Consider the following 24459-nt stretch of genomic DNA (forward strand, 5'->3'; position numbering starts at 1 on the left):
TATTGGAAAGGCTTTGCGGGAGACTGAGGAAATAGCTGCGAGTTGAGTCAATAAGTGATCTCGCCCCTGTCTGATGCTCAGCGCGGAGGGGACGACTCCAACGTCGGATTTACTCTCCAAGCCACATGAAAGAAATAAAGGTTAAATTCTTCGTCCCTTCACAGGGATCAGATGAGGACAGATATAGATGTGATCGATTTATGAAATGGAAATGAGTTGTGAAACAACTTGATATTGTTGGGGGTTGCAAGTGGATGCAAATGTTTCTGACTTACTGTAAATGCGCGTGGGCAGCGTGGAGAAAGATTCAGGTTCAGACAATTGGAAGCAATTAAAAGCGCTCCAGAGGTGATAGAGCTGCGAAAATGCGCAATAAATACCGGCAGACTCTGTACAACTAAGATACTCTTAAAACCAATGAAGAATAGTAATGGGAAAAAACAACAACTAGGCTTTACATGATCAGGATTTTAAAAAACCGATAACCGATCCGATCACATGATGGAGGAATGTGTCTGTACCTGTTCATGTACTCTACATACTACATACTTAATTGCTCAAAAAATGACATTTACAATAAATAATGTATCTTTGTTCCTCGGCGCGATCCATTAGTGTTGTCGTCGCCATGGTAACGAGTGTATCCGGTTGCGTTTGAGTTGACAAGATGAAGCCCAGGGATCGGAAAAAACGGGAGGTATCGGAGGTCATTGATCGGATCGGCGAATTATGACATTAAAGCCGATCAGCATAAAATGCTGATTATTGTCCGATACCGACAAGGCTGATAAAATCGGTGTGAAGTCTAAAAAAAAAAAAACATACATACATACAAAGAAATGCCAATTACTGGCCTAGCATGCATATTACAATGTTTTCCGTTGTTTTTGCAAGGTTTTTTTTGTCTATTCATTTGTTTGGATTAGTTCAGTTATACCCTGTTAGTTAGCATTTCGAGACCGCTTATTTTATTATAACCAAATAAAAATACAGCAAAAGCTAAGAATAATTTAAATTAAGAAAACAACAAGCCTTCCAGCAATCCTGCCCTGTGCAGCCGCACGTTATGCACATGCCAGAAACTGCCACTGCTTGGCTCAATAAAGGTTAGGAACCTGCTTTACCCCTAAATGTCAGTGTCATAACAAACCAGCAAACCAACACACGGTGATCAAAAGACTGAGACTTAGGCTGGGTCCGAATGTTTGGTGGTTTATTGCCTTTTACTGTCTGATTTAAGCCGGCGGATCCTTCACAGCATCCCGGCCTCGCTCCACATGTCCAGACATACAATTTGGCGTGAAGGGCCCGCAATTTTTTGCATCGTATAAGTGCTGCGAGCTGATGGTCGGGCAGAGGACGGCTCCAGGCCTCCGCTCAAAGCTGCCCCTGTATTTGAATGAATCTGGCGGCCATTGTTGTGCTGTCACCGAGTCGTCCGTCGGACCCAGGAGACACACCGCTGACATTTGACAGGCCGGCCCACCACCGCCCCCACCTCATTCTCTCTCTCTCTCTCTCTCTCTCTCTCTCTCTCTCTCTCTCTCTCTCTCTCTCTCTCTCTCTCTCTCTCTCTCTCTCTCTCTCTCTCTCTCTCTCTCTCTCTCTCTCTCTCTCTCTCTCTCTCTCTCTCTCTCTCTCTCTCCCTCCCTCCCTCCCTCCCTCCCTCCCTCCCTCCTCATGTCAGTCCTTCACCGTCTGGTGACGTGCCGTGCAAGGAAAGGTGTGTGAGCACTTGCGTTAATGAGTGGCCCTTTAAGGCTATTAAGATAGGATTGTTGCGCCCAGAGTTCCTCATTACAGGCACTGCCCTTACACAGAATGTTAATTGGGTAGACGGTGTTTAGGGAGGCTTATGCGTAGACATAATTATAGAAGCGTAAACAAAAAATATTTGAGTGAATTGAGGAAAAAGAGGACCTGTTGGTCAGCACCATTTGCATCTAAGGAGTCAGACGACGATGATGATGATGATGATGATACGGAAAAACACACGTCATTCCTGCGCGTGGGGTGTAATGTTCAAGAAATGTATAGTCCATGGTTGTAAATGTTTAGTGTCTGCAGACACGAACGTGTCACATCAGTGTGACACTAGCGCTCCCTGCAGGTAGCTAGCTGAACTGTGCATCTTCGATTAGTAACAAAAAATGCAATAAAATATTCATAATTTTCAACATTCTTTTGATGTTGTCCTTCAATTTAAGAGTCCTATTCCAATATTATATTTTTTTAACAAAGTAAACATGAAAAAAAGTAAAAATTGAAAGTAAAATTTAAAATTAAGTATTTTGCCCAAATATTCTCATTAGTTTTTTCACCCTTTAGTGTTTCCCCAAATAAATTCCCGTATTAAATATGTTATTTTACTACTAATAATGTTTGATGCTCATGACCTGAAGAGATTTTAAATTTACAAGGAAACAACAATTAAAAAAAAAAAAAAAAAAATTTAATGGGTGTACTGGAGAAATAAACAGAGGAAATAATTTTGCTAATTAAGTGCAAAATACTCTTACAATATAATACAACACTGTCAATATGCCTTCAGCAAGCCAGAGAAAATGACTCCTTACATAATATTATGGGGAAATTACCTCCGGATGTTATCAGGCTACTTTCACAAATGACAGCAAAACTTTGCTCATACATAATTTAAAACACTCACTTGTATCACCGTTATTTATTTATTTTTGTTATTCAACGCATAATATTAAAAAGCAGACATGCGGTGCAATAAACGTGTTTCTCGCAGGAACCACTAAAGTGGCTTTATGTCACCATCGTGTGGACGAACTCTGAACAACGTCCCAGATAAAAGACGTGTCATCACATTTTAAATAAAAAAAATATTTGAACGATTGAACGTATTTTTAAATAAATACCCATTTTGTTCTTAGCATTAAAAATAAATGTAAAAGATAGATTTAAAAGATTTTTTAATTATACAATATTTAATAGCATACGAAATATATTTACAATATACAATTAGTTATTATTATGTTGTTATTGAGATATATTTTGGTTTTATATTACTACTACCTTTTTTTAATTAATCTAGGATTTCTCCACCAGTGAGTGCGACATTGTAAATTTAATATATTTTTAAAAAATCCATTACATGATTATTATTAATATAATCACAGAAGATACCGTAAATAATGTAACGTGGGCGAGCTGGAGTTCAACGTCTATGGTACCATCATATTTAATGATTGTTTCTTTTAAACTTCCTTTTAAATTGTGCATTTTGAGTCCAAAAAAAAATATATATATATATATATACACCCGTGGTGCGTTAAAAACCTTAGCTCAACAATACTCCTATTATTTCACGTGGTGTTTATGGTGACGCAATTTCTCATTGGAGGCCATGTTTGATGTTCGATGGAGAGGAGAGGATGTGGACGAAACCATTTCATCCTGACCTCCTCGCACACTAAGTAAGAAAACGAATCTCAACGTGAGGCAGCCCACTTTCGACATCGCCGTCGTCGTTCCTGAAAGGATGACGACCAATTAGACGGCGAGATGACAAATGCGGCTAATTTCTTTTTTGGGATGATCTTCAATCTCATAGTCGGGGATCTCCCCCCCCCCCCCCCCCATAATGAGTGCGATGATGCAATCCTGCTAATAAAAGCCCATTGACGACGAGGAGACTGGGAATATGGACACCTGCGACGAGTTTCTAACAAAAATGACAATCAGCTCTGATGTATCCCCACTTTTGTAGTTTAGCGCATAGAAAAGAATACAAATCGCAAAGCAGCCATGATATTTGTGCTGTGGCCGCTGCTGATTCACGGCAGCGGGTGGCGGGGGGTCGCGCCGAGCCCGACCGACGAGGGAGCACTGCGGGCCGGCCACGGGGAGCACGGAGAGCCGGGCCACCGGGAGCACCACAAGGACTCGTACAGCACCTTCGCCTCCGAGTTCTTCGAGTCCAGATATCTGTCTGATGACGGTCAGTATCCTCACCTCACCTCGAATAATAGACCAATGTTGACGTTGATGGAGCAGAACCCCCCCCCCCCCCCCCTCCTCCTCCTCCTCCTCCTCCTCCTCCTCCTCCTCCTCCTCCCAAGGGTAGACACCCCACCCAACCCCCAGCCCCAAATTCTACATGTCAACAAAAACGTTCAGTACACGCTTGCAAATTGTCAAACACCCGAAAAAAGACAATCTCATAGAACAGGAAGTGATGTCAAATATGCCAAGAAAGTTTGGAGTTTTCTATCTGAACACATCTTGAATTCTTCAAAATATTGTTTTTATTTAGTATACTTATTGTACTTCATTTTATTTCAAGGGCAATTCATTTTGTGAATATGTGGTACAGCAATATTCTCAAGTAATATTCATTATTTAGAAGGATACATTTACACACATTTGCAGCTGGAATTTTCATAATCTGTAGAGGAAGTTTTCGATTAATCAATGAAGAAATGAAGAAAAAAAACATTTCATTTCCATCCCTTTATTCAAAAACAGGACATTGTTTTAAATTGGCACTGCAGAAAATCTACAAACATATGATTCGGTGCCTTTGGGCAGTACCAACCTTCATAAAATAGGCAAAAACAAAATAGGCAAAAAAACGTGTACACCGTGCTTGAATATAAGAAAATAATACTAACGGTGCATATATCATGATTCAGTTCAAATGTATTGCACATGAAAGATAAATGCAATTAAATGTACATAAATGATTAAAAACACACAAGTCCTAAAAATTAAATGCAAACTTTTAAGTTCAATAAAACTGAACTGTACTTAGGAAGTGATTACAAACAGTATTTGTTTTGCATTTGCATTAATGTACAGTTGACTTTCATCAATAAGTGTTTGTTAAATGTAAAAAAAAAACAAAAAAAAAACACACTTAGGTTGTCATAACAATGATACACAATGCTGATTTTGCAAAATTGCAGGTTATCCTTTTCCCACCGCCCCACCAGTGGACCCCTTTGCCAGAATCAAAGTCAGCGACTGTGGTGTGACCAAAGGATGCATCAGGTAACAGCAAGCGTGTGTCCTTTTTCTATTTTGAATCCTCAAATAATCACACAATATAGCCCCTCGAAAACACGTAGGTTAAATATGAAGGTCTGATGCGTTGTGTGGGTAGGTATGGAAAGCCCGGGTGCGATGCGGAGACATGTGACTACTTCTTGAGTTACCGTCGCATCGGGACAGATGTGGAGTACGAGATGAGCGCCGACACTGACGGCTGGGTTGCCGTCGGCTTCTCCTCTGACAAAAAAATGGTAAGCATAAGTCCTTTTTTTTTTTTTTTTTTACTGCTCCAAAGGTCAACTCTTTCCATCATTGTCAATGAATATTTTACACTTTTACTTAAATTATTATTATTTTTTTTTTAATTTGAAGTATGCATTACCATACCTAACCATGTTGGTTGTTTTTAACATGACAGTATATCTTTTTTAATCCTCTGAGCAAGAACTCTACTTGTTTTAATAACAATAACAATAATAGATACTTGCTGTAGATAGGGCTATTAAAGTTGAGATTTGTACAGGATTTTGGTTGTAAATGTTGGCAAATTTCCTTCTTTTTGTATTTTTTAAAGGGTTTCCAACACAATACTTAATACTTACTAATACTTGTTAATTGTTCACTCATCCAGTCAACATTTGTACGTTTAATGAACTTTCTGGTTTCATAACAAAGCAAGAATCATGGGAGATTTTACAGAATAATTTATCCAACATGTCATCTTGAGTTGAACTTCAGATCTTGTACAGGACTGATTTTTCTCATGTCCTATTTTTTTTTTTCTCTTTAATAAATAATTCTACATGAACATTGAGTAAGAACACTCCTGGGGTTTCAATGGTATCCATTTTTCAGCACAATGTGGCTGGGGCAGCTAAGGTAAAAATCCATACATGTTCTTTTTATCGTTCTAAAATGTTTACCCAACCTTCTTAAGTTTGATTAAAAAGCTTAACATAAAAGCTTAACAATTCTGATATTTTGCAGGGTTTTAGGTACACATTTTGACCAATTTTCCTCACTTCCTGTGGCAGAGGCATTTAGGGTCAAATAAACAGTGGCTATAAAAAGTCAACACACCCCTTTTCAAATGCTAGGTTTTTGTGGCATAAAAATGAGGCCAAGAAAACTCATTCCAAATGTTTTTTTCCCTCATTCATACGAAACATAACTTGTACAGCTCAATTTGGATTGTTGTAATATTTCTGAGAGGGGAAATAAAAATAAACAGCTGAAATAATGTGGTTGCACAAGTGAACACATCCGCTTATGTGAATGTGGCTGTGTTTAGATTAGCTTTTTTTCAAACTCATGGTAAAAGAGAGTCAGCACACACCTACCACCATTTAAAATGCCTCTGTTTAACTTCAAATAATTTTCAGCTGTTGTAGAGGCTTTTCCTGACTTCTTTTTTTTTTCTTTTGCTTTGCTTTCTATCAGACGCCTGACGGTTTTGTACTTACACTGACAACTATTTGTAACTGCTCATTTTCATAATTCCTTCTCACCTTGTCAAAGGTCCCAATTCTAGATGAAGAAAACACCCCCAAATTGTGATGTTGCCACAAACCATACTTGACTGTAGGTACGGTGTTCTTTTGGTGATGATCAGTGTCGTGTTTGCATTAAACATACCTTTTAGAATTACGGCCATAACACATTCATCGGACCATAACACGTTTCCCCAAATGTTTTGGCGTGTTTATGTAACTCCTTACATGGCAAACGTGATAGAAAATACAACCTTTGTGGTTTTAACAACTTACTGAATGTCAAAACAAGGAATTCTGGGTGCACATTTCGACCGCTTTTCCTGGCCTTCTACACACTAATTACCGATCCCTTTTCCTCAGGGAGGCGACGATGTCATGGGCTGCGTCCACGACGACAACGGCCGCGTGCGTATCCATCACTTCTACAACGTAGGCCAGTGGGCGAAGGAGATCAAGAGGAACCCGGCGAGGGACGAGGAGGGCATCTTCGAGAACAACCGCGTGACCTGTCGTTTCAAGCGGCCGCTCTACGTGCCGCGAGAGGAGACGCTCGTGGACCTCCACCTGTCGTGGTACTACCTGTTTGCTTGGGGGCCCGCCATACAAGGTGAGTTGGGCCCTTTCAGTGATGTTTACGTTTCACGTCCTCATCATCTGGCATCATCTCATCTCTCGCCCGACAGGCTCCATCACGAGACACGACATCGACAGTCCTCCGGTGAGCGAGCGCATGGTCAGTATTTACAAATACGAGGACATCTTCATGCCTTCCACAGCCTACCAGACCTTCAACTCACCCCTCTGCCTACTGCTCATAGTAGCCCTCACCTTCTACTTGCTGATGGGAACACCGTGAAAACGGGAGTCGGGTGGAGAAGTTGTAGCAGCAATAAAACAAGTTGTCATTTCTTTGTGTGCCCCGCACAGACACGCTGTATTAGAATTTTTAAACAAAATATATCTACGTACGCTAACAGGACAGTTATATTCGGTTACTAAGAGGACCGTGCACGCCAGTAGATGAAATCACAGCATGCGCTCAGAAATTATCGCCGAGAGGAGCATAAAAAGAGCAGATGGCAAATATTTGCTGGCTCCTGATTAACTTGGCTCCAGGACATTAAGCAACCAATAACAGCCTGCATCCTTTTTTTTTAAATTTTTACTTGATCGCTCCTCTTTTTTGGTCTGCCTCATGTATGAATGTCACCGAAGAAATTATGTGACAAAATGTTCGGAGCGACTTATTCGCACCCCCGTTTATGGCACTTTGCCTTTGTATGCACATCTGACTGTTTCATATTTTTCACTTGATTTTATTCACCCATTGGGTTTGTGCAACGGTATGGTGTTTTAAAATGTGAGTCTGATAGATGACATGCTAATTGCAATAACTTACGACTATGTTTTTAAAATGCCTAAATGGCTGGATATGCTCAATAAAAGAAAAAAAACTATTACAATTCATTATTTTGTATACATTATGCAATTTTAATCACTAAAGGGGATTTGATTTTTAGGGATTAAAATAGTATGGTAAATAAATATTGCATTATACATCAATACACTGTACTATATATAGTACGATACCGATATACAATTAAAAAATAAAATGCTACAAAAATGTGTTGTATTGGTAGAGTGGGTTTTCTCCGGGTACTCCGATTTCCTCCCACATTCCAAAAACATGCGTGTTAGCTCCATTGGAGACTGTAAATTGTCCGTAGGTGTGAATGTAAGTGTGCTAGTTTGCCCTGTGGATTGGCTGGCGACTAGTCCAGGGTTTACAGTCAGCTGCGATAGACTCTAGCACAGCCACGACGCTTTTACATAGTAGTGTATCTTTTTTAGAATCCATTGAAAAACAATTTCTCAATCTACTATTTAGCGGCTTGCGACGTTTGTGCTCACGTGCCACGTTTGGTCATCTCCTATGCATGTCCTCGGGGTTAACCCCACCACAGAAAACCTAGTGACGCCCCTGTCCCCAGTTGCGCGTGATGTTACGTCATCAGTATGTAAATGACGAGATATTCTTTAAAGTGCTATATAAGTCCAAGCATATTTCATAGTTTGTGGGCACTTTTCAAGGTCGAAATTTCGTCAAAGGTTTTTACTTTTTAAAGACAAAATAGATAGTTCCTCCAGCTAACACTGCAGCGTGCCGCTCACTGCCCCAAGTGCAAATGTGCGTCGTTAATAATTTTAGTAATATCAATTTCTACACATTCATATTTATGTGGTTTAAAAGTCTTAGAAGTAAACGTAAAAAAAGACAATTTAAAAATGACAGAAACATGAGTGGGTCAAGCTTCTCTTCCAAACTCCATTTCCCACAGTGCCCTTCGTCAGTGGCACGTCACGCGTTTTCCTTTCACACGCGGCGTGTGTCATCACACAGGCGAGTTTGGGGCAAACATGGCCGACGAGGAGGACTCGTCACCGGACCCCGCCGCCGGTCTTCCGCTGGGAAGCCCTCACACGGGGCGGCCTCACTCCGTGTCGTTCTCCGAGAGCGTCCCGCCGACCGTAGGAATGGTGAGCCAGCTGCTCACCCAGCCGTCGTCACTGAAGTTCGATAAGAACATCAAGCAGGCCTTCTACAACACCGGGGCTATGATCTTCGTGGCTATCTGCTGCGGGGCGGCGGTGCTGGTCTACTTCATCCTGGAGGCCTTCCTCCGGCCGCTTCTCTGGGCCGTGTTGTGCGGCACCTTCCTCCACCCCTTCAAGCACTCCCTCGCTCGGCTCGGACGCTCTTGGCTCAGCGGCCTGCAGGACACCGGCACGCCCATCGTGGTGGGCACTCTGCTGGTGCCGGTGTGGTGCGTCAACCACACGGTGGACTTCCTGGGCCGGCAGGTGCTGGAGAAGCTCCCCCTGCTGCTGGCCATCGGAACCGGGGCGCCGCTGCTCTACGTCCTCTACCTGTCGTGGAGCGTCGTCGGCATGGAGGTGCTTCTCGGCCACCTGTGGGGGATCATCGCGGCGGGGTTGGACTGTTTCCACGCCATGTGGGTGAGTGGATTGCCAATGACGGCTGGGTGCTCTCCCCTTCCTTTTTTACATGCATATGTTCCCTTTGTGGACAGATAAAGATAAAAGTTGCAGGTCTGGTGTCACAAAACAGATACTGTGTTTCAAATCAAAGTGAAAATGTTTTATGCTTTGATATGAAGCAAATCTCCTTGGAAGTAATCCCCCTGGAGTCGAACACACTTCATTTCCCAGCCTTCTCTGCCACGCCTTCACGCAGGCCTGAAAGGAATTTTTTTTCCAGAATCCGCCGCATCTCTGACGTTACGGTCATCTTAATATCATCCGGGTCTTGAAAACGGGTCACCCGTTGAGCTTGTAACATTGGGAAAAGGAAGCTCTTCCTGGGAACTGTCAGATGCTCAGGGCATTGTGAGCAGCCACGTGGTAATTTCTTTGTAGACTTGTTGGTTGATCGTCTGGCCCACAACGAAGGTGAACTTACTTTGACCTTCTAAACATTAGATTTGTATTTAAAGCCTGGAATGAACTAAACTAAGTTAAAGTACCTCTTTATTTTTTTTAGGGATGATTTCATTTCTGTCTCGCGTTTTGTGATCGCAGGTTTGCACAGTGGTCGTCGGCTACTTGTTGGCAGTCTGCTTTAAGTGGAGTCCTTACAGTGAAGGCTACTTGAGGTCCGCCGCCCTGCCCGTGTGGACCACTTTGCTTTTCTACATTGGTGAGTCGAAGTAACGAGAGAGAGTTTATTTTTAGTACACCGGGTGCATTCAGTCTGACACTCTGGGCTTTAAAATGTTTCACGTGGTCCGAGTACAACAGTGGTCAAATGTTCGTCAGATCAATTAATAATGGTCCAATTTTCATCTAGTGTCTTTGACGGGCTCGTGGAGGGTTCCTTTATTTGTGGTGGTGTTGCTGCTGCTCATTGTGGGCTCCCAAGAGAAGCCTCCCGTCCCTGGCAGAGGTGAGGCTTGTTGACAGGGGCTTCACGAACGGGAAAAAAAAGAGAGAGTGATTTCTTTTGTACTCGTGTGGTGGGCTTGCACAGTGAAAGGGGGGTCAAGTGCTGCACGACTGTAAAAAGTAGATCATCGTGCGGCGCTTTATTTCCGACGCAGGTGGTATTGCTCGAAGCAAGTGTTTTTTTTTTAGAATATACGGGTTGCATTGTAACTGCAAAATGTACACCAATGAACCTCTGTGTATTAAGTACACCTCCACATTCTCATGGGATCCAAATAAAAGCTGTTTTTTTACAGGTCTAGAAAAAACTGTTGATGATGTCAGAGAGGTGTTAATGTGATGGTATGATTTTCTGTGATATGAATTCTTTAGGTGAGCTGCCTGGGCGGGTGTTGTCATTTGCTGCTAACACGATTTACATGGCCATCTCCTGCGGAAGCCTGCACTCCAAAACTGAGCCAGCGGAAGGATGCACCGCAGGCAGATGTGGGTAGTAACGCGCTACATTTACTCCGTTACATTTACTCAAGTAACATTTTCCATAAACTGTACTTGTCGGAGTACTTTAAATGCACCGTACATTTTACTTTCACTTGAGTATTTATGTGAATTTGCTTCGTTGAATTTCCCCTTGAGGGACTGCAATCACTATCATTTAGGTCTTATTTGTGGTGTAAAATGTTTTTATCTTCATCTTATTTATTCATTTATTTTATATCAACTGTACATTCTGGGGGAAAAAAATATGTGAAAAGTTAATCTCTGGCCAATCCTTTCCAGTTACTTAGTTTTGTGTTGAAACTGTGTTCCGTTACATGAGCGGACAAACCCGTGCCTTTGGAAACAAAGCCTCCTCGGTAGAGGTAATAAGAAGACATGACATAACTATAATTGTGGCGATTTTCTTCATTACAAAAAAAAAAAACCCACTTGATTTAAAAACTTCCTGTTTCTCTTAACATGAATGTGCCCTCTTCCCATGTGCTCAAGATGGCAATGACTCAGTGGGCAACCTCATTGCCACCCCAGGGTTCCCTCAGAGCTCTAGAAGAGTAGCATCCGGTCTCTTCCAGAAGAAGTCCTCCCACAGGGCCAGCGACATCTACTTCATCCTGCTGGTGTGGGCCATAGTCCTTGTCCAGATCTGGCTCAACTTGTGGGTCCTACAGCTCCTGCCCATCCCCGTGGCAGGTAGCATACACTCTGACAGTCTGTATTTTCCGTCTCATATGTACTGTGCGCCTCACGCCTGTGTTAATATTTAGTGTGGGTGATGAAGAAGCTGGTGGTCCATTTTGGCTTGAAGAGCTTTGCGGCGAGGACTCTGAGCTCGTGGTGCAGCGTGCTGGAGAAGTTCAGGCGGGAACGAGAGGAGGCTCTGCTGCCGGGCCCGATCAAAGGCTTGGCTCAGTTCTTGCTGCGTATTGACACAAAGGTAACGCTTGTCCTTAGTCCAGTTGTTTATGTGGTCATGTCCTCAAGAACATAGGTGTATTGTGGACCCTCTGTCAACACAGAACTGGATTGTATGACTAGGGTGCACTGCTATCTCATTTCATTAGCTGTTTTATTCTGTTGTGTATGATATCGGATACCAATTTTGATATTCAGAAGTCATTTCGTGTGGACATTTTTTGGGTGTGGTTGACCGATATTTTTCCATCCCATTGACATTGTTGAAAGTAGTCTTCATGTGGACGCTGTTTTATCGTAAATGATCACACCCTAACTCGACTATTCTTTTTTTGTTTTTAGCATTCTACTTATCATTCTCTATTAGGGTTAACATACTGTTTAAACCGGACGTTTACATACGCTTGATAAAAAATGTTTTTTCCCTCCTGACTGTCTGACATACACTAAAGGTTTCCTGTTTTTGGTCATTTGGGATTAACAACATTATTTCTGTTTGCTAAATTCCAGAATAATGATAGAAGGCTTTTTCTTAAACATTTTTTTTATTGCTTCCTTGAAAGTCAGACGTTTACATTCAGGAGGATTACAGTGCTTTTAAAAAAATTGGAAAAACCCAGATGATGGCATTTCTTCTGAAGCTTCTGATCGATTTATTGACACCATTTGAGTTCATTAGTGCTACACCTGTAGATTTGTCTAAACAAGGTACACCTTAAACATGGCTTCTTTGTGTAATATCATTGGAAAGTCAAAATAAATCAGCCAAGATAGCAAGAAGAAAAGTATGGACTTGCTCAAGTCAGGTTCATCCTTGGGTACAATTTCCAGTTGCCTGAAGGTGCCTTCTGTTCAAACAATTAGGAGGTGTAAAAAAAAAAGCACGTCATTTCATGTATTGTATGTAAACATCTGCTTTCAACTGTATATCCTTAAATAGTGGCCTTTAGTTGCTCAACTTCAGAATGTATGGCATTTATTTGACGTAAGACACCTTTTCTTTGTACAAATGCGTGTGAAAGGGTTAATTACTTGGTAGAGAATTTTTACTTCGTGTTACGATGGCAATGTGTTACGGGTTCACTTGTCGTTTCATTTTTGCTTCCACTCAATGACGCTGTTCATGTGGAGGTGGAACTAATTGTCCCCAGCTTATGTTCAGCACCGACGGGTATGATAGACACACCTGGCTGAAAGACTTACTGGTCGTTTACTACATGTGTCAGGTTTGCCCTTGCTGCACGGCTGTAAGACCATGCTGATGTGTATGCTGTATGTTTTATTAATAATGAGTTTCTGCATGGATGTAGGAGGAGGCATCTGTTTGAGGTGAGATGTTTCTATACACTTTTTAAATTTGGGCATAGCGTCCGATTAAACTGAGGCCACTAATTGAGTACAGTATTAATTTCCACGACTTTTTCTAGGGTTGCACTGTTACACGTTACCGTTAAAAGTCAACACCCCGCCAATCGCCCTGTAATTAACTCCTTGCTTTCCGTGTGCCTCCTTGTGGTGTGCACCCACACACACACACACACACACGTGTGTTGTCGTTACACGCGGAGGGGGGGGGGGGGGGGCAATGTGCTTACTGCTGACACGAATCTTTCCAATAACAATCTTCCCAATGTCTCTTGTCTCCTCTAAGCTGTGGCATTGGCTTAACAAGCAGGTAATGACTTGGTGATGAGAGAGGCTGTTAGCTAAGTGTGTGTGTGTGGGGATGAACAAAGGAAGGAAAACAAGATCAAATATTCATCTATGTGTGTGTGTGAGAGAGAAAGAGAGAGACAAGGCACATGCTTGGATTGGCTTTAACTCATTTATCACCTTCTGTCTACACGTTTGTCCTCTTAAGTTCCTGCTTCAATATTTTAGTTTGTCCTCACAGGAAGCTGCAGTAGAGAGTGATGGTACTTTTTATTTATTAATTTAAATTTATTTATTTTTTTGTACAGTTCCATCACTGCTTCATCATCTTAACATCTGTGATGCTTTTGCTTGAGAGTGTGTGGCTTATGTAGACCACTATGCAGCAGAGGGCAGTGTTTCTCAAGGGTGTGAGATAACAACTGCAGAGTCTGAAATTGCACTAAAATGTCAACTTATTTAGACGTAGCAGGGAAAATATAACTCGACGTCTCTGTCCCGGCTGCCCAGTACAATACGACATAGCTAGAATGAATCAATGCCAGTAATACCGTATGAGTTGAAAGTACACCATAAAATCAGCTGTTTGGTCTTCCAATGTAGAAAACTTTCTTTATCTTTGTGGGCATTTAAGGGAGCAGAGAGCGGCACAGTTATCGGCACAAGTTTACAACATAACTAACATAAATATATAAATACCGGTGAGAGTATAAATAAGTACACAGTGTGTGTTTACATTATTGCACTGATAAGTACATGATGCATATCTCTCGCACATCTGCATGCTGAAGTGCTAGGATGTGTGTGTATGCACGCGTGTGTGTTTGGTTTTTGCTTTTGGCTCCTTAAGAAGTATGGCTTCAGGTTCCCAGCCGCATTGGAAGGACACTGGTTTGTCCACGTCTGACCCCTTTGGTTTTGAAACCCTTTCACGGCCGCTTCACTTCTTATTTCACGCTTTTCCTCTTCTCCCCTTTGTGTCTTCCATGCAGATGGTGGTGTGGTTGGAGCGCTCGCTGGATAAAATCATCAGCATCTTCATCATCATCCTCCTGGTCACAGGGACCCTCCTCATGGGGCTGCTGCTCACAGCAATGGTTGGTCGTTTTTTTTTTTTTTTTTTGTTAATACCTCCATAGTGAAGGCAGCAGCTCATCTCTGCATTACAGAAATATAAATAATATGGTCGGATGCATCCAGGTTCACCACGAAAGCGCCCACATCATTGACGTCACCAGTAATCTCATCAACGAGACGGTCTCCAACCACCCAGAATGGGCAAAGTATGCTATTTCCGATTTGCAAATGTACCGATCGCATTTGGTATCTACCTTCTCTCTTCGTCGGCTCCCCTCCAGCTTGCTGCCAGAAACCCGTGTGGTCCAGAAGGCTTTGAATTCGGCGGCCACTAACGTCTACGAGCACGGGAGAGAATGGATAACGCAAAAAGTTGGCATTACACTTTCTTGTGCATTGCTTCTCACTCACTCTTGTTTTGTGGTGGAAAAAAAATAAAAATATTATTCTTACATTGTGTAATAGGCGAGAGACTGACATTGAAGCAAATGCTATTGTATGTCAAATAATATTTATTTAGTGTTGATGCTAAGCATCAAGCAACCACCTGGGCATGCACGATATATCCAGTACCACAGTACCTCGCCCTCCAAAAAGATTCTGTACGTTTTTTAAGTAGCGGTAGCTAGTCCATTTTTTTCTGTTTGAATGTCGTTATCTTAATGTCGTTAAAAGGCAAAAAATCTGCCGATCTGAAAAGGGCTCATATCGACCGATTAATCGGTCAGGCCCGAGTTCTTATATATTGAGATGCAGCCGTTCGTGGCCAGCCATTTGGGGTCATATTGGCGCGATAACTGAAGATTGTGACGTATTACCCAGCATCCTTGTCTTCAGATTGAGCTTTTGGCGTCCCAACGTGCGACGTTTTCCGTGTGCGCAGCTTCACAAGATGTTAGGAGACAAGGTGAATCACACGGACGTGATTGAGAAGCAGGTGCTGGAGCTTTGGGACCGACTCTACCACTCCTGGTTTGTGAAGGTAGCGATGGAGGCAGGTGGGCTGGTTTCTTAATTCTTCTTCTTATTATTACTGAAAATACAGACACGTTTGTTCGTAGAACGTGACCCACTCCGGTCGCTCTCGTGGTTCCAAGTTGAATATTCAGAGAGCAAACAGCTGGTTGGTGGACATCCTGGACTGGAAGGACATCGCCTCCTTTCTTCAGGAGAATATTGAGACACTGTGGTCTGTAAGTGATATTTAATATTTGAAACCGAATGCGGGTTGGTTGTAAAAGAAGTGGGTTTTAAGGTCGAAGGGGTTTTCTCTCAGATTCTGGAGTCTCTCTGGGTGGTGATGAGCAGGAACGTTGGCCTCCTCATCTCCACGACCACCACGCTGCTCACCGTCTTGTTTCACAGCGGCACGGCTCTGCTCAACTTCGTCCTCAGCCTGGTAGGAAGACTCCTCCTCTTCCTGCTCCTCCTCCTGTCTTCAAATACATTGTCGCGTCATCTCAGGTGATCTTTTTGACCACGCTGTTCTACCTGCTGAGCTCCAGTGGAGAATACTACAAACCTGTCAAGTGGGTCATCAGCCTGACCCCCCTCTCGCAGCCAGGACCTTCATCCAACATCATTGGGCAGTCTGTGGAGGAGGCCATCAGGTAGCACGCGCGCCACTCCACGAGAAATGATGATGATTATGATCTGATGATTATGATTATAGCTCATCTTCCTGTTATCTGTTTGCAACACAATCAATGTATACGTCCTTATCATTAACAGCATTCTCACTATTATCATAATGTGAAAAATATTGTCATTTTATGTATTGTATCATGGTATTTTTACAATCTTAACACTACTAAGTACTAGTAGACACTCAAATTGTTTTTATTATTTTATGGTTAATGGGTAATTCATATGCAATCACTTCTAAACATTTCAATTGTAAGCACATTTTTACCATTAATTATATATATATATATTATTAAATGCTTAATTAATACAATTTTAGAATTAATAAAACATCCATCCATTTTCTGAGCCGCTTATCCTTACAAGGGTCGCGGGAGCGCTGGAGCCTATCCCAGCCATCATCGGCCAGGATGTCATTATTTAAATAGACACATTCCTCCATCTTGTGATCGGCCCCAAAAACCTTGATCGTGTGAAAGCCTATATATATATATATATATATATATATATATAAATATATATATATATATATATATATATATATATATATATATATATATATATATATATATATATATGTGTGTGTGTGTGTGTGTGTGTGTGTATGTGGGTGTGTGGGTGTGTGTGTGTGTGTAAAATGTATTTCTGTTTGATGAAAAGTAAACAATATAAATAATGTATGTGGACTAAAGTGTATCATTATAGATTGACTATTATTGCTTAAATTATAAATGATGATTTTATTGTCAGAACTTTAGTACCGTGACGGAGATGATGACGTATGAATGTAATAATGTCAATAATGTGTGTTTGCACAGAGGCGTGTTTGATGCCTCTCTGAAGATGGCGGGCTTCTACGGCCTGTACACTTGGCTCACTCACACCATCTTTGGCATCAACGTGGTCTTCATTCCTTCAGGTGAGTCCAGCGCCAGACGCGGCCCGTTCTCGTCATCGCTTCCCTTGCTCTGCAACCTTCTTTCTCTTCCCCCCTCTCCCCGAAAGCCCTGGCCGCCATCTTGGGCGCGGTGCCCTTCCTGGGCACGTACTGGGCCGCCGTGCCCGCCGTGTGCGACCTGTGGCTGGCGCAAGGCGAAGGTGTCAAGGCCGCTCTGCTGCTCGTCTGCCACATGCTGCCGACCTACTTCGTGGACACGGCTATCTACTCGGACATCTCGGGGTGTGTAGTGCAACTTTTTTTTTTTTTTTTTTCTTTCTTTCTTCCTGGTTTGGGGGGGAACAAACCCCGGAAATGTGTACTGGGCATCATCATTTTATTCAAGAATATTTTGAGTTTAAAAATAAATTATAAAAAAAATCCAATGCGCTTTTAATGGGCATCAATTATCCACAGATTTGTGTTATTTGCTGTCTGGCCCGAGTTGTCAGTGAGAGTTATTAAATGAATACACATATTTCTTCAAATAGGGGCCTCGGCTTTTTTAGAAGCAGTTTCCTAAATATAATTGCCTGGTGCTTCAATTAAAAAAATTACAGATGGCGCCGGTTTTACAGCAATTCTGCCTTTAGGTGGCTGTAGTTCCCTTTAATATGAATGTAGAGAACTACATGTCTTTACCACAACACATACTTGAAGAAATAAAAAAAAACATTCAAAGTGCTGCATGCAGTATGCCGATGAAAGTGTTAATGGAAACATTGTGAAACAATTTGAATATTGAAATGGATTTGTACAAATAAAGGCATCCCTAAATACCTAATATACTCTTTTTTGCAATACATTTCACAGGCATATATTTTTTATCCCCTGCGAAGAATAACTAATATTATTGTGGCTTATTGAGAAGCTGTCACAGTCTGCTTCCACCGTCCGTATATCTGTGTTATAGTGCCCCCAGGTGGCCATGGTGCTCACACCAGAAGGACCAGCACAATGTACATTGAATTGAAGTAAAAATGTGGCAAAAGTTTACTTTTTTTTTTTTTTTTTAATCATCATTCCTGTATGTTTTTATTGATTTTGTTTTACATTTTTGGTGTTTGTGGGAGGTTTGAACACATTAATGGAATTTTAATTCATTTAAATTTTGCAATTGTATTTAATATGTAAGTAAATTTGTTGTTGTGAGCTTTGTCACGGAATGAGTTGACAAGTTAAGGCTTATTTGTAAAAGCAAATGCCTCTCCCCTAAAAAATGACTCATACTGTTTGCAGTTGAGTAAATAAATCACCCTCACCACTATGTGAGGAAATACACAAATGAGAATTTTCCTTAGAGTTACAGTTTATGTTGACACTGTGTGCGTGTGTTCTCAGGGGGGGTCACCCCTACCTGACAGGCTTGGCAGTGGCGGGCGGCGCCTACTATCTGGGTCTGGAGGGCGCCATTATTGGTCCCATCCTGCTGTGCATCTTGGTGGTGGCGGCCAACATCTACAGCGCCATGCTGATGAGCCCCAACTCCGCGGCCCCCACGCCCATCCAGGCGGGCTGCCCCCAGCCCGGCAACAGGTCGCCATCGCCACAGCAACTGGCACTCTTAATAGAAGAGAGAAAAAAAAAACGTCTATCACACTCTTTTTATGTAGATTCTCCCCCCCCCCCCCAGGCCTTTGTCAGAGTCGACGCCATCCGTCCTGAAAAAGAGCAGTGAGTGACGGCGGGCTGGCGGAAAGACTCGACTGCTCCTTCTCCCCGTGCGGCTCCGCTACGCGGGTCCGGCGAGATGGCGTCGCAAGGAAGGGGGGTTCACGGTCGCTCACCCACAATGCTTTGCTGCACCATCGCTCTGAACAAAACGGTGCCTGCGGCCGTCAATCAAAAAGATGATACGTAACACGCTTGCCAAAATTGTTTTTATGGTACTTCTACAGCGTGAGATGATTGTCGAAACATTTCCACGTCGGTACCTCTCCTCACATTAAGACTCACGTCGTCTCCAGTCACATTGTACAACAACTTGCTTCCAAAGATTTCTCATGGTCACTCGTGTAAGGTTGCAAAGGACCACAACATTTCGTTATGTTTTAGAATTATACACAATATTGGAAATAATCAGTTGGACAAGTTGGATACTTTCCATGACAATTAACTTGAAATTTGAGTCATTCTCATTTAAAAATCAACATATTTTGAAAGCTTTTTGCCGTTATCCTCCCCCCATGAACAACAAAATACTTTTTGTGTTTGACATAAAAAAAAAGTTTGGAGATGCATGCTTTATTTTGGACTACATGCATGTGCAGTGTTCTTATTTGCACTTTTTAAAATTCTCAACCTATCCTTTGCTGAAAAACTCAGCATTTTGGTGTTGAGCTAGCCGACACCCAAAGATGATCATCTTGAGGTATCTTGGTGCCGAAGAACTATGTTGACATGATGGTTGGAACTTCTATTAGGCGAAGCCATGTTTAGTAGAAAGGTGATTGATTGATTGTGGCATCTATAGGCAATTCTAAATATTTTTAGGGGGAGCCCCCCCCCCCCCCCACAGCAGGGCTCCAGAAAAATGTTTTTTGGGGGGGGGGATTAAAAACCCTACAAAAATGCATTAATCATATGAGCAAACATGCATGCAAAGTATGTACTTTTTAAAAGTTCTTGGCTGATTTATTTTAACTATTTGACTTTAACATATATTATAATAAACCAACCTGAACATTTTGAAATTTCCAGTTTATTCCCAACATTGAAAATGTCATGTATTTTGCAACCCTACCCATGTGGCCATAAAAGTAGCACTGAGTTTGCACAAAATGTTTGCTTTAATAACAATGCACACCTGCCTGCTCTCCATGACCACGTTTTCACATTTGTGTTGTTTATAAAGAAGAATAGAATTATGAAATGTAATCCCAAGTGAAGTGTTTGAAAATCCCATTTTAGCCCAGCATATAACTCGATAAATGGTGACATGGTTTATCTGATAAGGCACTGAAGTGGAGTGGGCTAGCTCTTTTTTTTTAATCTGCAGAAATGAATAGCGAAAAGACATATCTTTATGGTCTCACTCACGGTTTAGTTCCATTTGTTTTTCTGTTAACCATAACATCATTCTGTAATTGCAGTCAAGACAGCTTTCATTAGATATTGATTGGATGTTTGTGCTTGCTTATTATTTATTTTCACTACACTAGCACTTTAAGAGTACTACAGTGCTTATCGCCAAGTTTGTATTTGTAATAGATGGATGGTATAGTACATTTGGTTTGTTGGAACAATTTTGGTTTTTTTTGGAGTGTGCATAAACAATATCTGTGCTTACCAAATGAGTTTTCTTTTTATTACCGTTTTCCTCAAAAGACTGGATATGCACTGCCGAATAAAAGTTTGAAGTAAATGTGTCCCTGTAATCATTAAGTAGATATACTTTTTTTGCTGGTTAAAAAAAATAGATGAAAAATATGTAGTTCATGCATTATATAGTAGAATTATTCACTTTTTATTACATTAGTGAAATGACCTAGCAGCACAATGACTTAGTGTGTATTGATGAACTACAATTAGTTGTTTGATTTTTTACTAAAACTAAATTTAAAAAGAAAATGGATAATTATACACAATGCATTCTGCGTTCTTCTTACACTTAGCTGTCAGGATGGCTGTAAGCATGGTTCATTTAAATGTTACAACTTTTGCCACGTGAGGTTCGCTCCACGCTTGTATGCAGTAAATGACTGATAAAGCCCCATGTTGATTTCATGGTCCCTATTCGAGGCGCACGCTTCACTGGAATGCTGTGAAATGTTTGACGCAAAAAAATGGATTAAAAAAAAACAGCTAAATGGATTATTCAGTATGCAGGAGCAGCACACAAAACAGAATAATCATACAATATTTAACGTGTATGGGAAACATTGTACTCTGGAATTTCTTGCTGATGAATAATTTAATCATAAGTTGGAAATCCTTTGCGGGACCGTAAAAATAGTAAAAGATGGTAAAGTGTCATGCCCCCATCACAGAAGAGCACATCAAATTATTTTTCAGTTAGAAATGACTCCTACTGTATTAGACATTTAGTGTCTGCTGGTAAGTACATTTAAAATAGCTTTTTATGTCTGTCAGGCACTTTCAAGTAACCTTAAAATGCATGGCTGGAATAAATTCAGCACTGTCAAATCAAGGCTGAGGAAAAATAAAATCACATAGGTGATGGTTGTCCTTGACAGGTCATGTAAATGCCTTCACTTTTATTTTCTACATTTGGATGCGTTCACTGTGGAAAAAGCCACACGTGTCAGCACATTTCAGTACAATCCAAACAGCACGACAAAATGTCCTCTCAAGCCACGTCACAGTCGCTCCCTTGAACCGACGCTAAATGATGCTTTCGATGTGTGTAAACACCTTTGCTGCTGTCTTGGGAATCAGTCACTCATTTCCCACTCCCAAATCGTAGAGTACCTAGTTCACTAAAAACGATTCCAAACATAGTCGTTGTGTAGGGATTTTTAGTGGGCTAAAGGTCCTGGAGTAGCAAAGCAGCCCCAGAACATCATACTGGTCAATTTTAAGTCCACAATATAAAAACCCAATATCGAATTATTAGGTAATTAGGAATGCATTAATGATTCTGAACACAATGAGTGTGTTCAAAATCATTCATTCATTGCCTATTCCAGTTTTTCAACGATATAATCCACTATATAATAATCCCTAAATAAGTAGTGGTCGTGTAGATATTTTTCGTGGACTAAAGGTCCTGAAGTGGCAATGCAGCCATATCACACTGGTTCATTTTTAGCGGACGCTTTTAGTGAACTATTACATTTTTCAGTTACCTATAGTCCCTATAAACGTGATTAGGGAGCAGAGAATGAGTGAATTATTCCGAACCGAACGTGGAAAACTTAATGACATCACAGACTCGCAGTGATATGTAACAAACAAAAAAAAAACACGATGGATGTTAGTGCCCAACTTAACTGTGAGATATGACGTAAAAGCAGAGTAAAATATGACAAGGTGCGATATGCAAAATGTCTTCCTCTCAACTCTTTTGTGCCCGAACGACTCAGCGGCACCCTCCAACAGGCGGTGTGAAGAATTGTTTCACAAACAAACAACTGGAAGCAAAATTTGGTCAGTAGCCTAAGATGGCCGTAAGCTCATTGACACACTCCACACTGGAGTGTTGCTTTAAAGCAGGGTTCCCAAACTGAGCCCCATTTTTGTTTTTTTCCATTAATCAGGTCACCGATTGTCGGAGTGAAGCAAAAGTTGTATGCGGTGTTCAGTGTATCCTTAGTACAGCACATCGATGGCAATGACGGTGTGTCTATTTTAGTAACTTGTGTTTAGCACATTTGCCTCACTGTCGAGAGGTTCAGATGTCGGGTAGCCCCTCGCCCAAAGTCAGCCGAAATAGGCTCCAGCTCACCTCACCTGCGACCATAACGAGGACAGACATGCGCTACGGAAAACGGATGAACGGGTTGCTTGTCTTTATGTGCCTTGTGATTGGCTGGCGACCAGTCCAGGGTGTACGCCGCCCTTTCGCCCGTGACCCTAATGAATACAAGTGCTATAGTAAATGGTTTGATGTCCATGTGAACACATTTGGGGAAACCCTGCTTTAATGTAAGGACTAGGGCCCAACCGATATATTTGTTTTTTACGCCAATACAGATTCCGATGTTTGGCTGAGTAAAATTGCAATAATTCATCAGCCGAATAATCATAAAAAAATATATAATGAATAACTTGTTTTTACTCCATTAACACCCACAGTAAAGATATGAATTAGAGGCAGAACATCTGACTGTTTTACAATATTTTGTCCTTTAGTATTAGTTTAACTTTACAAGAGAGAAAATTGTTTTGTTTGTTTGAATGTCATTATTTTTGCCTTCTGCTTCGTGTTTAAAATATATGTATATAATAATAATAATAATAATAATAATAATCGGCAAAAATAAAGGGCTATATCGGCCAATCGGTCGGGCCCTAGTGAGGACCCAATGGACCCAAGGGTCAGACTGGACGTGTGTGAGTAACTAGGCAGTGAGCAGTGTGCTAGATTCTATGGACGAGAGACAAACATGTAAAAACGGGACATAGAAAAAGTATATCACATCACAATTATTTGTCTTCTTACGATCACATTTGGACCCCCCCTCTTCCCTGCCCCTTCCAACCCCAAAATGTGCACAGTCCTTTGGGGACACTTCGGGATCCTGCAGGGTGTACAGACGAGGAGACGACACTAGAGGGAGACACACACTGTAAGGAGGCACACAATGGCGAACAACCTTCTTCATAGGAGTTCGTGTTCACCACTCATGACAGAATTAAATTAAAAAAAAAAAAAAAAAAAAAAAAAAAAAAAAAAACATTCAAGTCTCACACACACACACACACACACACACGCGCACGCACACAATTTAAGTGCACACACTCCGTAACAAGAGGCAGTCAGTAAACGTTACATGATGACGTGACAGGTGGGCATCAATGTCTTTCTGCGGCCATCCAGCGCCTCCTGGCGGGGAGTCTTTTCCTCCGTCTTCCTCCTGAGGATGCAACACTGCTCCTCGAGGTCGTACCGTCCCAGGTGTCCTGCTCTCACATCCACACGGAGCGCTTGTATCATTCTGTTAAGTTGTTGTTGGTTTTTTTTTTTTTTAAAGACAAACATTCGGCCCCGTGGGAGTGCGCGTGCGCCGTACGCCATCAGAAGACCTCCGGTAGCGTGACGTTGCGGAGGAGCCACTGTTGCGAGCGCGAGTGCGTGCAGTCTTTGACGCTGGGCACCTGACTGTCCTCCTCGCTGGCCTTGTCCAAGCACTGGTTGCTGTTGACGTGCACCAGGCTCAGCTTCTGCACAACACACGCAAACACAAATGTATGTGTTATACAACATTCACTCTGATTTACCACAACAACACGTTTCGCTTTGGAGTTTAAACAGTGGCGGGCTGGGCATTTTGGTACCTTCAGAAGGGACTTAACCCACTTAATCCAAGAATCCGTCAATATTATCCAACACAGCAATGCTATATTAAATAATAATAATAATAATAATAATAATAATAATTAATGCCCTCCTTCATGGGGGTTATGTTCCTGACCCCCGGCAATAAGTGAAAATCTGCAATATAGAAACACTAAAAACCAACAACAACAAAAAATACATTTTTTTTAAGGTCTTCAAACACACCATGTACATCATCTGGAGCAATTCAGAATCAATATTTAATCATGTGACAAAAATAACATTTCAATCGAAGAAAT

At 41.6% G+C, this 24459-nt stretch overlaps 3 protein-coding genes across 8 annotated transcripts in view; 2 read left to right on the forward strand and 1 right to left on the reverse strand.

Moving 5' to 3' along the window:
* The first annotated feature begins 3624 nt into the window (after positions 1 to 3624).
* Positions 3625 to 8099, forward strand: LOC133402147 (DOMON domain-containing protein FRRS1L). The gene is made up of 5 exons (XM_061675754.1): positions 3625 to 3967; positions 4935 to 5019; positions 5132 to 5270; positions 6873 to 7119; positions 7196 to 8099. Exons 1-5 carry the CDS (start codon positions 3775 to 3777, stop codon positions 7366 to 7368), a joined length of 837 nt encoding a protein of 278 aa, XP_061531738.1. The 5' UTR covers positions 3625 to 3774; the 3' UTR covers positions 7369 to 8099.
* An 810-nt stretch (positions 8100 to 8909) lies between these two features.
* tmem245 (transmembrane protein 245) lies at positions 8910 to 20563 on the forward strand. 2 transcript variants are annotated; one of them, XM_061674868.1, is made up of 16 exons: positions 8910 to 9530; positions 10113 to 10230; positions 10381 to 10476; positions 10848 to 10961; positions 11466 to 11666; positions 11741 to 11910; positions 14534 to 14638; positions 14742 to 14990; positions 15502 to 15600; positions 15680 to 15811; positions 15895 to 16017; positions 16083 to 16228; positions 17081 to 17181; positions 17268 to 17442; positions 18541 to 18735; positions 18813 to 20563. In XM_061674868.1, exons 1-16 carry the CDS (start codon positions 8931 to 8933, stop codon positions 18862 to 18864), a joined length of 2676 nt encoding a protein of 891 aa, XP_061530852.1. In that variant the 5' UTR covers positions 8910 to 8930; the 3' UTR covers positions 18865 to 20563. The 2 variants fall into 2 exon arrangements, with proteins under 2 accessions (XP_061530852.1, XP_061530853.1); XM_061674869.1 differs by having other exon boundaries at positions 18833 to 20563.
* Positions 15809 to 24459, reverse strand: part of galnt1 (UDP-N-acetyl-alpha-D-galactosamine:polypeptide N-acetylgalactosaminyltransferase 1) — a 55135-nt gene continuing 46484 nt past the window's right edge. For 2 of the 5 annotated variants that reach the window (XM_061674870.1, XM_061674875.1), the window contains exons 14-16: positions 17145 to 24045; positions 16141 to 16306; positions 15809 to 16054 (exon numbers count right to left, since the gene is read on the reverse strand). In XM_061674870.1, the coding sequence (XP_061530854.1) occupies positions 23899 to 24045 (147 nt within the window). In that variant the 3' untranslated portion in view covers positions 15809 to 16054; positions 16141 to 16306; positions 17145 to 23898. The remainder of the gene's footprint in view (positions 16055 to 16140; positions 16307 to 17144; positions 24046 to 24459) is intronic. The other 3 variants (XM_061674872.1, XM_061674874.1, XM_061674873.1) reach the window with 3 other exon arrangements.

This window comes from Phycodurus eques, chromosome 4 (genome assembly GCF_024500275.1).
Source record: "Phycodurus eques isolate BA_2022a chromosome 4, UOR_Pequ_1.1, whole genome shotgun sequence".
Classification (NCBI taxonomy): Eukaryota; Metazoa; Chordata; class Actinopteri; order Syngnathiformes; family Syngnathidae; genus Phycodurus; species Phycodurus eques.

What these genes read in the sequence shown, in the direction of transcription:
- LOC133402147 (XM_061675754.1), top strand. Translation starts at nt 3,775, where the DNA reads ATGATATTTGTGCTGTGGCCGCTGCTGATTCACGGCAGCGGGTGGCGG. An exon ending in TCTCCTCTGACAAAAAAATG is followed by an intron (nt 5,271 to 6,872) that starts GTAAGCATAAGT and finishes CCTTTTCCTCAG; the next exon opens with GGAGGCGACGATGTCATGGG. An exon ending in TTGGGGGCCCGCCATACAAG is followed by an intron (nt 7,120 to 7,195) that starts GTGAGTTGGGCC and finishes CTCGCCCGACAG; the next exon opens with GCTCCATCACGAGACACGAC.
- tmem245 (XM_061674868.1), top strand. Translation starts at nt 8,931, where the DNA reads ATGGCCGACGAGGAGGACTCGTCACCGGACCCCGCCGCCGGTCTTCCG. An exon ending in ATATTGAGACACTGTGGTCT is followed by an intron (nt 15,812 to 15,894) that starts GTAAGTGATATT and finishes GTTTTCTCTCAG; the next exon opens with ATTCTGGAGTCTCTCTGGGT. An exon ending in TCTGTGGAGGAGGCCATCAG is followed by an intron (nt 16,229 to 17,080) that starts GTAGCACGCGCG and finishes GTGTTTGCACAG; the next exon opens with AGGCGTGTTTGATGCCTCTC.